Here is a 12,429-nt window from a genome sequence, read left to right as displayed (position 1 = left end):
ACTAAGTCACAGAAACTTTTATTGGAAACAAACGAGCTGCAGCAAAGTGACACTCAGTGCACGCTGCCCAAAGGGCGAGGGGGGAGAGGGTACAGGTGGGCGCCAGGGGCCAGCCCAAGCCCAGGGCGGATGACCGCTGGGGCCAGCTTGCTGGGTCTCAGGCCCTTTGGGCTGGAGTGTGCAGGCCCAGGGCTGACCCAGTACAAAATACAAAAATAAACTCTGTGGTCCAGCTGTCCCTGCCTGTGTCAGTTCGTTTGGGCAGGGCAGTGGGTTTTCCCACCAGGCCCTGTGCCGTGCTGTCCAGTCCAACCACAGCGCGGGTAGCAGGAAGCCTGTGGGGGCGAGTGGCCGGCGATAGGCTGGAGCCAAAGGGCTAGGTGGGCGTGGCCTTGGGCTGCGCTGGAGCTGCGGCAGCACTAGGGTCTCCCAGCAGGTGGGGAGGCCCTGGGGCCCCTCAGGTGGGCAGGTCCAGGCACTAGTTGAAGCTGGGTGAAGCTGGGGCCTCTGCTTCTTCTCCTCACATACAGATCACTGGGACCCTGGCAGAGAGCAGCACATGGTGAGCCCTGAGGAACCAACACCCAGGAGAGCAGGGAGAGGGTGCCTCACCCTGCTCTGCCCACCCCAGGCTCCAGGGAATCAGGCCACAAAACCATCACACACCTGTCCTCCTCCATGGCACTGGTCTCCTCGGGTCCGCCCTCACTGCCTCCACCTCCGCTGTCTTCCTCTTCCTCTTCCTCCTCTCCCAGCTCCATGTCCAGCTCATTGCCGGCCTCCGAGGGAGTGTAGGTGGATCCACTGGGAGGGGGTGAGGGGGACTGGTCTTAGGACTGCCTACCCCTGGCCTGCTGCTGGCCCCAGGGAGGACAAAGTCAGGGGGGCACTGCTGGGGAAACGGTACGTGGGCCAAACAGGGAACTGGGTGGAAGAGAAACAGGCACCAACCTGATGGAGCGGCAGCTGAAGAAGACAATCCGCTTAAGCCGCTTGTTGTAGAAGAAGTAGTTGAAGGACCAGAGGCTGCCATCCTCCCCAAAGGGGTCTGAGTCCAAGTCTGGGTTGTAGCTGGGGAGTGTGGAGTGAGGGGTGGTGTGAGGCCCCGAGTGCTGCACATACTCAGGGCCCACATGCAGGGATGCCAGCCCACCTGTAAATGTCACATTCGGCTAGGCAGATCTCCTCATCCACTGCGTTCCACAGTTGTGGCTTCAGGGCCTTGAAGTCCTCTCGCACGGCCGAAAACAGACTGCAGTTAACGGCGTTCACCACCTAGGATGGTCACAGTTGGGCATGAACAGGCATGAACCAGACAGAGCCCAGGGGCCACCCAAAGTGGGGGAAGACAATGCAAACAGCTGTAGGGCTGCAGGTCCTGTCCCCCACCGGAGCCTCACCCAGCTGAGGCTGGGCTCCCGGCTGAACTCGTGGCTTCGGGCGGTGCTGAAGTCATAGTCGGGCCGGAAGGACTCATTGAGTGTGGCGATCAGGTAGAAGAGGGTCTTGCGGCTGCACTTGTCGCTGAGGGGGCTCTCGTCCTCACCACCTTGGCTCTTGCTCAGCCTGCACAGAGACAAGTGTCAGTCTAGCACTGCCCTGCACTCCACAGCCCCAGATGGGCAGGCCCTGCCCTGGCTCACCTGCTGGGGCTGAGGCCCGAGGTCTGGGGTGGGGACAGTGCCTCCAGCACGTGTGGCTGGCCCTCCTGGCAGAACTGCTTGAACATGTGCTTGTCGTCTCCTGCCATCTTACATGAGTAGCTCTCAATCCTATGGGATGCAGGCGGGACCATGGAGCATGCCACCCCTCAGGTCCAACTCAGGGCCAGGGCAGAGTGACCTCTGAGACACCAGCCCCTAGAGCCCTGGCCTCACCTGCCGATGATGTGGGCATCTCCAGTCTCCACGGTCAGCTGCGAGTTGATGGCCTCAAAGCTTGAGTTCTCCAACAGCTTCATGTCCTTGCGAAGGGGGCCCTGTGCTCCGAGGAGCTAGTGCTACCTGAGGGTGGGAGGCCAGTCCATGGGTATCTGGGCCCTGGGGCTCCACCTTCAGCCCTCCTCCCAAGTAAGCGGAGCCGCTGTAAACAAGCTGGGTCCCTCCCACAGCCTGCTCCCAAGCCCTCTCCAAGCCCTCGGCACAGGCAGGAGAGGCGATGAGATCCTGTTACCCGAGAGTGGCAGGTCCAGGCCCCAGCTCAGCCATGCCCCCTGCACCTCATAGGAGTTCTGGGGCCCGGCTGGAGGCCCACTGGGGCTGCTGCTCACCCTGAGGCTGCTGGCTTAGTCTCTCCCTCAACACTCCCATCTCGACAGAGAAGCCCACCCACCATGGGGGTCACTGTGAGCCCGCAAAGGAACAGGACTCCTGCCGTGCCCGTCCGGCCGGGCTCCGCAGCCAGGGTGAGAACCCAGACCCGCTCAGGAACCAGTGCCCCTGCGGTCGCCTGGACGCCGCGCTCTTCCCTGTTCTGCAGGATGCCTTCCGGCGAGGGAGACAGGGAACGCAGAGGCTCCTCCGCCCTCCTCCACAAGCGGACCCCGGGCGCAGAGGAAGCCCCAACCCCTGAAGGGCCTGTCGGCGCCACACACCCGGGGCCGACCCCCGGAGGGCCCGTCCACACTATGCGCCCGGGGCCGTGCGCCCGGACGCGCACTCGCCGCGCGGCCTGCTGGGGGCTGTAGTTCGGGGCCCCGGGCGGCGCCGGCGCAGGCGCAACCTACCTGCTTGCTGCGCTCAGCCGGGCCGGGCCGGGCCAGTCGGTACGCGTTGGCGCGGGTGAGAAGGCGGGGCGGGCTACGGGAGCGCGGGCTCCTCAGGACCGGAGGGCGGCGCCGCGGCCTCCGCTCGGGCCGCACTGTCTCCGGAAAAAGAAGCTCCGCGGCGACGGCCCGTTACTCCCGGCCCTGCCGGCCCACCCGGGCCGCGACCGCGACATAGTCTCGCCCCTGCACGGCGCCCGACTATCGCGACAGACCTGCCCGCCGACCGTCACAGACCGCCCTGGCGAGCGAGCAACCGACCGACCTCTGCCTCCTCCGGCCGGACAACAACAAGCGTCTGAAGGCCCGGCCCCTCGCCTCGGAATGGCCCGCTCCAGCCGCCGGGATCGAGAGCTCGATAACCATTGGCGACACTACCCGCCACTCAGTCCTGTCTTCCATTCCTACTGGCTGGGGCCCATGTCCATCACTCTTCTCGCGTGCGAACCCGCCCCCCCTCCCTGGCGATCATTGGTCACGGCCCTTCGCTTGCCCCGCCCCAGGTGGCCGCCTGGGTTGGGAGGACGCTGGCGGACCCGCACTGTGTGGGCGGGACTGGGCAGCCCAGCGGGCGGCCGGGGGCGGGCCGGTAGGGGCCTTTGAGCGGCGTCCCCCTCCCGCCGGGCGCTGGAGTAGACACGAAGCGCGGGGCTGCAGTCTGCGCCTGCCCGAGCCTGTAGGGCGAAAGGGCCGCGCCCACCTTCCAGTAGTGGCCAGTGCTTCCGTCCCTGACACCTTGCCCTGGCAAACAGGCCTTCAGGCCCAGCCTCTCCCGCCCGTGTCCGGAGACCCTCGGGCCGTGTCCACGAAGGGCAAAGCAGGAGGGTCAGACTGGGCCCCTTCCTGGGCTCCGACGCTCTGGCTGCGCCCGGAACCCCAGGCTCGCGGCCCGGGTTTCTGGCCGGCGGAAGCGCTCAGCGCCGGAGCCCACGGAAGCGGACTCGGAGGGCGGGACGGGGCCGGACCGGAGATGGCGCCTCCGGCGGGCGGCGCGGCGGACCCGGACCCGGGCTCGGCCGTGGTGCTCCTTGCCGTACACGCCGCGGTGAGGCCGCTGGGCGCGGGGCCGGACACCGAGGCGCAGCTGCGGAGGCTGCAGCTGAGCGCGGACCCCGAGCGGCCCGGGCGCTTCCGGCTGGAGCTGCTGGGCGCGGGGCCCGGGGCGGTGAGTGGGAGCCGCGGGGTCGCGCGACCGGGCGGGGCGCGGAGCCCAAGTCCAGGCCCCTCTGCTTGCCAGCTGCGTGCCCTTGCGCAGTTGACTTTTCCTTGCTTCCGTTCTCTTGTCTGTAAAATGGGGATAATGCAGGTACCTGCCTTTACAGGACTACTGTGAGGGTTTCTTAAGATAATACTAACGAAGGGCTTAGGACAGTGTAAGTGGTCTATAAATGCTACCTCATATTCCTTTGAGCGTCATGCAGTATGTGCTTGGGGGGGGGACACTGAGCCTGGACTCTCCCCATCCTCAGGTCAATTTGGAGTGGCCCTTGGAGTCAGTCTCCTACACCGTCCGAGGCCCCAGCCAGCATGAGCTGCAGCCTCCACCTGGAGGGCCTGGGACCCTCAGCCTGCACTTCCCCAATCCTCAGGAAGCTCAGCGGTGGGCAGCCCTGGTCCGAGGTGCCACCGTGGAGGGACAGAATGGTCAGTGCCCTGGGGCGAAGATTCATTTGGTTGGCTAGGGACTGTGTTAGCGCTGGGAAAGAGCAGGAGTAGACCCGGCCCCCCAGGCCTGGATGGGGGAAGTAGTGGGGAAAGCTGGGGTCCACCTTACCCACTGCTGGGGTTCTGGGAAGGCTCTCAAGGAGAAAGTGAAGAAGAGGAATATAGATGAAGAGCTGGAGTATCAGACAAGTTTGGAGGGGCAGAGCAAGCAGGCCCTCAGGACCCGGGTGAGAAGACAAACTATATTAAAAGCAATGGGAAGGTATTCAGTGAGAGAGGGCCAGGCTCAGATTTGAGCTACTTAAGACTGAGACCTGCATTCATGTGGGTGGTGCGTATAGAGCTGGAAAGGTTTCCAGAGGTGCTTAGGAGATGGAATTGGCTGGATTTCATGGCTGTTTAAGTGGAAGAGTTAGTGGTTGAGAGAGAAAGATGGAGGGACCAGATAACTGTGGGGCTCCCAGATAGCATGTTTGGAGGGCATGGAGGTGGCCAAGTTCTTACACATCTAGGGGGAGGGGGTAGATGGATCTCGGCTGGAGCTGGGGCTCTGGAGAGGTAAAGATTGGAGGTATAAAAGGTCAACCAAGGTCACCAGGAAGCAAGAGAAACAAGAAGAGAAGAGGGCCCCACAGGCAGGCAGGCAGTGCGCCAGGTGGACAGTGCGCCAGGCAGATAGCACACCAGGTGGACAGCGCACACAGACAGTGCCCCAGGCAGACAGTGCACCAGTCGGACAGCGCACACAGACAGTGCCTGAGGGAAGGAAGGAGCCCACGGATGCACCAGAAGAGCTGCCAGAGGGGCAGGAAGAAAACCATACAGTGTGATCTAAGGCAGGCCAGACGATAAAGCATTTGCACAGGCAGGAAGGCTTTTTTAATTAACTCATTCGTCTATTCACCAGGTGTGTATTCCGCACTTGCTCTAAGCACTCCTTTAGGCCTTGGAAATTTAGCATGCTTGAAACCTCAAATCACTGCCCTCTTGGAGCTTGCGTTTTTAGAGAGGAGGCAGACATATAAAATAAACTTCTGTCAGATGGTGGAGAAGATAGGAGTGCTGGAAGGGAGGGGTTTGCACTTTAAAATAGGGTGGCAGGAAAGGCCTCATGAAGGTGACAGAAGTGAAATTTGAAGATCCTGGTGCTAGCCAAGTGACCAGGGGGCAGCAGGTACCAAAACTCTGAGGTGAGAGTGTTCACATGTGTTCTTTGGAGCTTAGCCAAGGCTGGGCCGGGCCTGATGCTGGGTGCTTGGGAGCCCTGCTTATTTCAGTGGGCAGGCAGCTCAAATTGCCAAGGGCCTGAGGCTGTCACAGGAACTGCATCAGCACCAGGTGGACTGGGCCTCAAGTGGGAGGTAAGAAGGGGAGACAGCAGTGCACCCAGCTCTGTAAGGACAGTCAGGGCAGGCAGTGGCCCAAGCAGGTTTGTTTTGAATGGGAGCAGCCCGAGGTGTTCTGGTTGATGGTAGAGACAGGAGAGGGGCTGGAGGTCCCTGAGGGCACCAAGAGGAAGCCACCCTGACTACAGGGCTCCCAGTGAGCAGGAAGGGGCAGGCTCCTTCTGAGGACCTGCGTTGATTCTGCTCTGAGGCCAAGGGAGCATCCCTGGCTGGCTGAGAGGACCTGTGGACGCCAAGAGAAGTGGCCCAGCCTCTGGAGGAGGGGTACAGGTGGGCCTGGATCAGAAAAGGGTCCAGAAGGATCCAGAGCCCAAGGACAAGCCATGTGCAGCTCCAGCTGAGAGGAGTCAGCAGGGACCTCTAAGAGGTTTGCAAGGGCCAAGGCTGGGGGGAAAGGCCTGGCCTGAAGTGTGGCCAAGGCAGGACCCTGGCATGGGTTGAGATGAGGGGGGAAGAGGTAAAGGTCCTGGAAAGCTGAGGTCAGAAAGTGGAGGCCTGGGTGAGTACTAGGTTGAGGGGCTGAATCTCGGGAGACCACCAGCCCACCCCCATCTTCCCTCCTAGGCAGTGACAGCCTGCCCCCAGCCCTGGGCCCAGAAACGTGCCCTGTTTCTCTACCCAGTCCCCCTCCACCCAGTCCCCCTGAAGTGCCCACAGCCAAGGTCCCCCAACCCAAGGTGGATCTGCCCTGGAGCCCTGGAGACTTGATGGAGAAAGGTAAAGGCAGGTGACTGGAGGGGGTTGGGTGAAGCAGCCTGTGCCTGGCTGTGATGGCTCTCTCTCTGTCCCTACAGAAGAGCTGGTGGGGCGCCTGGCCCGGGCCATCGAAGGTGGGGATAAGAAGGGGGCGGCTCAGACAGCAGCCATCCTGGCCCAGCATCATGTGGCCCTTAGGGTCCAACTCCAGGAGGCCTGCTTCCCTCCTGGCCCCATCAGGTGAGGCCTGGGACTTCTTCTTCACCCTGCCCTCTCAACCGTCCCAGGTCCCTCATCCTTTCCCTGACCTACACTCTGCCAGGCTACAGGTCACAGTTGAAGACGCTGCATCCTCTGCTCACGTCTCGCTGCAGGTACACCCCCACTGCACCATCGCGGCCCTCCAGGAGCAGGTGAGCACGGGGTCTGGGAGGCCTGCCGGAGGCTAGTGAGCCCCGAGTGACACTGTCTGGCTCTGACACTCTGGCCCCAGGTGTTCTCGGAGTTTGGCTTCCCGCCCGCTGTGCAGCGCTGGGTCATTGGGCGGTGTCTGTGTGTGCCCGAGTGCAGCCTTGCTTCCTATGGCATCCAGCGGGACGGGGACCCTGCTTTCCTTTACCTGCTCTCAGCCCCTCGAGAAGCCCCAGGTCAGTTCTTGATTGGGGTAGGGTGAGGAAGGTGGGGTGCAGTCTGACATGGCCCTGAGCCCCACCTTATCTACTGCAGGTCGCAGCACTCAGCGCCCCCAGAAGGTGGATGGGGAACTAGGCCGCTTGTTTCCTCAGTCACTGGGGCTGCCTCGAGCCCCTCAGCCAGCCAGCTCCAGCCTCCCCAGCCCCCTTCAGGTGCGCAAGGGACTGGGCAGGGTGAGCCTGGGCAGCTGTGGGTGTTGGAAGGAAAGGGTAAGCAGCAACTGTCTCTCCACCTCCTTAGCCTGGCTGGTCCTGCCCTTCCTGCACCTTCATCAATGCCCCAAGCAGACCTGGCTGTGAGATGTGTAGCACCCAGAGGCCTTGCACTTGGGACCCCCTTCCCTCAGCCTCCACCCAGCAGCCACCAAAGGTACCAGAGGCAGAGCCAGGGGAGGGGATAGGGACAGGGCAGCGAACAAGCTGAATGGACACTCGTCTCCCCCCTGCCACCAGGTCACAAAGAGAGAGGATGGCCTGTTCCTTCCAAGCCCAAGGTCCCTGGACCCCCTCCTGAACCTCTCAGGGGACCTCTGCTGACTGCTCTCTGGGGACAGAGCCAGGGTTGGGGGAGGGGCCACCAGAGTCATTAAAGACACTTCTGAGCCAGCCAGAGTGCCCCTTCACTGTGCCTTTGTGCAGACTGGGCTGCTGGGAGGATGGAGAGCAGGGCATAGCTGCACTTGGATGAAACTTGGCAGAGATGGGGCCTGGCCCTCATCAGCAGGCAGGGCTTCCCAGCCAGGCCCAGGTGACTGCTGAAGAATGTACTTGGACCCCAAGTCTCAGGAGTCCTAGGAGCACGGCACCAAGATCTCTTCCCAGACCCCAAGGGCTTGTAGAGCCCGGCTGCTGACCACTGGGCTGGGGCCCTCTGTGATTCCCCCACCCAGCTGGCCATGCCTCCTATTGTCCACCCGGAGCTCCTGAGGCACACACCCTCCCTAGATCTGGCCACTACTCCCCTGGGCTGCTCCAATCAGAATATCCCTTATATTCCCTTCCTGGGGACAGGAAATGCTCACAAGCCAGAACCCTGTGCTACTAGTAAGACAACACCTCCCTGGCCCTCCTGCCACTGACTGTCCTACCCTCACTGTGTATTGCTGTGTGAACCCAGCCACTGCCTAGCTGGCTGGCTTGGACTCACCTCGAGCTGCCCTGTAGATTGCTAGGAGATGCCATCCCATGACAAACACCCGGACACCTCTCCACCCTGCCTCCCTCCAGTGTGACCCTTATCAGTGGACAGCACCTCCAGCTGTCCAGGCAAGAGACCAGGAGCACATTCTAGGTGGTCTCTGCCTTATCTCTTCTTCTCCATACTGCTGGGAGTGGTCTCCCTTCTCTCCCAGCCACCACCCAGCCTCACAAACATCTCCTGCAGCTCCTACTTTAGGCCAGTGTTGAAATGGTGCCAAGGGCTCCTTGCTGCTCTCAGGATGAAGGCCAGGTGGTTCAATAAACTGACACTTGGTTGGTTTCTCCAGCAGGTCCTTTGGCCCCTGGACCAGCCAGGCCAGGCCCTTTTCACTTCCATGACTGGGTACTCCCCCCCTCGATGAATGCTGTCACCTTCTCTAACAGCTAGTTCTCTGCTTCCTGTCCCACATCCAGTACTGACTGGAATCCCAGCCACCAGTCAGTGCAGGGCTATGTTGGCCATACGACATGGATAACCCTGGGAGCTCTGAGGGCAAGAGCCTTAGTCCCAGAGTCCCTTGCAAACCTGTACTCCCATCACACGATACCTCAAATGTGAGTGTTGAGAAACTTAATTTATTTCCACAATGGGGGCTGAAGGATCTGGACCTAGAGCCCAGCCTCCTGCGCCCTCCCCTCTTGTCCCAGAGGAAGAGGGACTTGGCTGAGAAGGCCAGCTGAAGCCTGAACAGGCCCAGGACAGCCCCTTGGCTTGAGGACCCATTCAGGCAGGGGGACAAGCAGACATCGGGCAGGGTCACTTGGGCGGTCGATATGCCAGCTTCCGGCTCTTCAGGACTGACCACTTATGCCGCTTCATGGCATAGACCAGGGGCAACAGCAAGCCCATCATCATCAACATCTAGGGATGAGGCAGGCTCAGAGGAGAGAGGCAGAAAGGATCCCCGCCCAGCTCCCAGCTCCTCTCCCATGCCCCCTGCCCAACCCTTTCACCTTGAGCCCCATGCGTTTGCGATGGTCGTGCTCTGGCTCAGACGCCCAGCGTAGGAAGGTACACACATCCTTGGCTACCTGGGACATGGTAGCTGGGGTGCCTGGGCCAAGGACAAGTGGTAAGGGCTGCCCTTGGAGACCCCTGCCCAACCTGGGGTGTCTCACAGAGCATCCCCTTCCATGGAGCAGAGGTGGGCTCCTACCCAAGGCTTCAAAAGGAATGGGACTGACCCCCCCCCCCCCCAAGCCAAGTACACAGACAGGAGTCTGAGCTGGACGGGGCTGTGAAGGCTGCACATGAGCCTCCTCAGATATGCACAGACGGTACCCCAGCTTAGGAGGGGGCAGGACCTCCTGGGCATGAGAACACAAGGGAAGCATCCCTGGCAGGCAGAAAAATAGAACCCAGCTTGCCCATCCCCAGGGTGGGGGCCTCTCACCATCATCAAACTCCAAGACCTCGTTGTAGATTGGAGGAGCCATACCAATGGCTTGGCCAGGAAAGTAGGGGTTGAAGTAAAGGCCTTCTCGCAGCGACACCCCGGTGGGTGGCTCACAGTAGCCGGTGAGCAGGGAGAAGACATAGTCTTCACCACCGTGCCTGGAACCAGATCCATGCCTCCTCAGCCCCTGGCAGGAGGCTGATCTTCCTCCCCCTCCCCACACTCCCTTGCAGGCAGCCCATGTACCTAGCTCGGATGATGTAGCTGAGGTCAGGGGGCAGTGCTCCATTGTTCGCTGCTCGAGCAGCCTCAGGGTTGGGGTATGGTTTTGGGAAGTAGTCAGACAGCTTCCCTGGCCGCATGAACATCTCCCCGTCCTCATTGGGGCCGTCCTGAACCTCCACCTGCCACCAAGAGCCCCATCACAATCTTGCTGTCCACCACAGTGTGAACCCCAATCCCTGGGTACTCTGCATTCCCAGGCCCCGCACCTCCTCGGCCAGCGCTTTAGCTTCATCCTCTGTGTAGCACACACCGACCAGGTGGCGGTAAGCCACGTAGTCCATGCTGTGGCAGGAGGAGCACACCTGCTTATATACTTGGAAACCTCTCCGGATGCTAAAGAGAGGGAAAGAGTTAGAGATGCCAAGGACTCCACCCCACCCAGTCCACCCAGAAACTCCCCCAGCCAGCCAGCAGCACACCTGGTGTGATCCAGGGATGAGAGGAGGCCACGGTGGGACCACGGATAGCTGGGGGGGTGCAGCTCCAGGTCACTGGCACTCACGGCAGAATGCAGAGCCACAGCCAGCCCTGCACCCCCTGCCGCCAGCATGCCCAGCGCTGACAGCATCACTTTCCGGCCCCGGGACAGACCGGACTTCGACGACAAGGACACTGCCTGCAAGAGCCCCGCTCAGCGCCTGCCAGAACACTGCCCAGCCCTACCTGGGGATGTGACCTCGGCGCCTAACTCTCCCACTCATTCACCCAGCACTGGCCACCTCCTGCGGCTGCCAACAGCACACGCTGCGCCCCTGCCCGCCCCACTCCTCCCGGCTGCTGACCCCCGACCGTGATTCGGCCCTGAGGAAGGGTGTGAGACGTGTTCTTGGGTCCTGGGCCGGGGAGCAGGCCGAAGTGAGCAAGAGTGCTGGGGCAGGCCAAGGTCACAAGCAGCTAGCCGAGGTCAGGCTGAGGTCACTCCAGAACGCGGGCCCGGTCTGGAAGGTGGGGCGGGAGCGGGCCTGGGCGCGCCCGGGGAAGCCCCAAGCCGCGACCCGGCAGAGAGCCCCCCGCCGCCCCCACGCCCGGCACCTGGCGCGCCTGCAGCTCAGAGGAGTGGGCGCCGGGCCCTGCTCCCAGGCGCCCGAGGTCGGCAGGCAGCGGGGGTCCGGCCGGGCGGGGGCGCCGGGGGACCGAGGCTGCTCCCCTGCCACCTGGCCCGCGCCAGGAGCCTCCCCGCCGTGACCTTCACGGGGCTGCGGGGCCGCCCGGCGGCCAGGGTCCGGACCAGCGCTCACCTGAGGCGTCCGCAGAGGGAGCTGCCCGGGCCGCGCGCCGCACAGCAGCCCCCGGGCCCGCGCACCAGGCAGCCCCGCGCCCCCCGGGCCCAGCACCGCCCGGCGAAGCGAGGCCGCCGTCGCTGCCATCTTGGCCCTCTTCAGCGGGCGCCGCTCCCGTCGGCCCCTGCGGCGCCACGGGAGCTCAAACTTCGCGAGAGCTGGGGCGCGCGGGGCGGGGCCGGGGCGCGCGGGGCGGGGCCGGGGCGCGCGGGGCGGGGCGGGGCCGGGGCGCGCGGGGCGGGGCCGGGGCGCGGTCTCCTCGCGCTCCACCGGTTGTCATGGAAACCGGAGGGACTTGGTCGCGTCTCCCTGTTGCGATGGCAACGCCCAACTACCCCAGTTTCTCCGGCCCGACCGCCAGTCTCCGGGGCTTGGAGGCAACGTTCCCCAGACGCCCGGTCGTCCCCAGTCCGGAATTTACTGCATCTTCGAGGCCATCGTGCGCTTTCGCCCAGCGGTATTTCCAGACCTGGCGCGGTGTCACAGCGCATCCTGCCCCTCGGGTTGCCGTAGCGGACAGACCCCCAGAGAGAAGGGGCGGCTAGGCCGGGCCGCCCAGCGGGATGCGGTGGGGGTCTCGCGGCCCGCCCCTGCCCTCCTGCGGCTCCCCGCGCTCCGCCTCGGCCACAGCCGCCCGGGCTCCAGGAGAGGGAGGGCGGTGCGGGAAGGCTGGGGCCTCGGGGCTGCAGACCTCCACCCCTGCCCGGGCCCACACGCATGGCTAGGGTGTCTCCCCTCCAGGCTGTTCACACTGTGCTCTCCCTCATCCATCTGACAAGGATTTATTAGTCACATATATGCCCAGAAACGGTTAGATGCAGGAGCCACGAGCATGGCAGCCAACGTCCCTCAAGAAACCAGTACTGTTGGTGAGAATGGAGGAATAAGGCTCTCGAAAAATTTGCCCCATCCATAAAAGCAAGGAAAAGAAAACAAAAATTGTCGAAGTCAACTTTTTTAGAACTCTGGAAATTAATCAAAGGCTTTCAGCGCTCCTAGGAGTGTTTATTTAAGAAAAACAACCGGGGGGCCGGCCCCGTGGCC

The 12,429-nt window shown here is 62.8% G+C and overlaps 3 protein-coding genes across 5 annotated transcripts; 1 reads left to right on the top strand and 2 right to left on the bottom strand.

Moving 5' to 3' along the window:
- Nucleotides 1-2: 2 nt before the first annotated feature.
- MAF1 (MAF1 homolog, negative regulator of RNA polymerase III) lies at nucleotides 3-3,184 on the bottom strand. 2 transcript variants are annotated; one of them, XM_001495843.6, is made up of 8 exons: nucleotides 2,726-3,184; nucleotides 1,878-2,003; nucleotides 1,644-1,772; nucleotides 1,401-1,566; nucleotides 1,154-1,275; nucleotides 952-1,071; nucleotides 667-804; nucleotides 3-542 (listed from the first exon to the last, which is right to left on the bottom strand). In XM_001495843.6, the coding sequence occupies exons 2-8, from the start codon at nucleotides 1,958-1,960 to the stop codon at nucleotides 521-523; spliced, it is 780 nt and encodes a 259-aa protein (XP_001495893.2). In that variant the 5' UTR covers nucleotides 1,961-2,003; nucleotides 2,726-3,184; the 3' UTR covers nucleotides 3-520. The 2 variants fall into 2 exon arrangements, with proteins under 2 accessions (XP_001495893.2, XP_070078129.1); XM_070222028.1 differs by having other exon boundaries at nucleotides 2,332-3,064.
- A 541-nt stretch (nucleotides 3,185-3,725) lies between these two features.
- On the top strand, nucleotides 3,726-7,829 carry SHARPIN (SHANK associated RH domain interactor). 2 transcript variants are annotated; one of them, XM_001917035.5, is made up of 9 exons: nucleotides 3,726-3,929; nucleotides 4,234-4,408; nucleotides 6,400-6,552; nucleotides 6,630-6,771; nucleotides 6,854-6,944; nucleotides 7,025-7,178; nucleotides 7,258-7,376; nucleotides 7,465-7,593; nucleotides 7,677-7,829. In XM_001917035.5, exons 1-9 carry the CDS (start codon nucleotides 3,735-3,737, stop codon nucleotides 7,758-7,760), a joined length of 1,242 nt encoding a protein of 413 aa, XP_001917070.3. In that variant the 5' UTR covers nucleotides 3,726-3,734; the 3' UTR covers nucleotides 7,761-7,829. The 2 variants fall into 2 exon arrangements, with proteins under 2 accessions (XP_001917070.3, XP_023505065.1); XM_023649297.2 differs by lacking the exon at nucleotides 6,400-6,552 and having other exon boundaries at nucleotides 3,735-3,929.
- A 1,150-nt stretch (nucleotides 7,830-8,979) lies between these two features.
- On the bottom strand, nucleotides 8,980-11,549 carry CYC1 (cytochrome c1). The gene is made up of 7 exons (XM_023649308.2): nucleotides 11,344-11,549; nucleotides 10,525-10,721; nucleotides 10,312-10,438; nucleotides 10,067-10,224; nucleotides 9,818-9,978; nucleotides 9,378-9,478; nucleotides 8,980-9,285 (listed from the first exon to the last, which is right to left on the bottom strand). The coding sequence occupies exons 1-7, from the start codon at nucleotides 11,470-11,472 to the stop codon at nucleotides 9,181-9,183; spliced, it is 978 nt and encodes a 325-aa protein (XP_023505076.1). The 5' UTR covers nucleotides 11,473-11,549; the 3' UTR covers nucleotides 8,980-9,180.
- Between the last annotated feature and the right edge of the window lie 880 nt (nucleotides 11,550-12,429).

The sequence above is a fragment of the Equus caballus genome, chromosome 9 (genome assembly GCF_041296265.1).
Source record: "Equus caballus isolate H_3958 breed thoroughbred chromosome 9, TB-T2T, whole genome shotgun sequence".
NCBI classification, from domain to species: Eukaryota; Metazoa; Chordata; class Mammalia; order Perissodactyla; family Equidae; genus Equus; species Equus caballus.
Note: the sequence above shows the minus strand (reverse complement) of the source record. Positions and strands in the feature narration are given on the sequence as shown.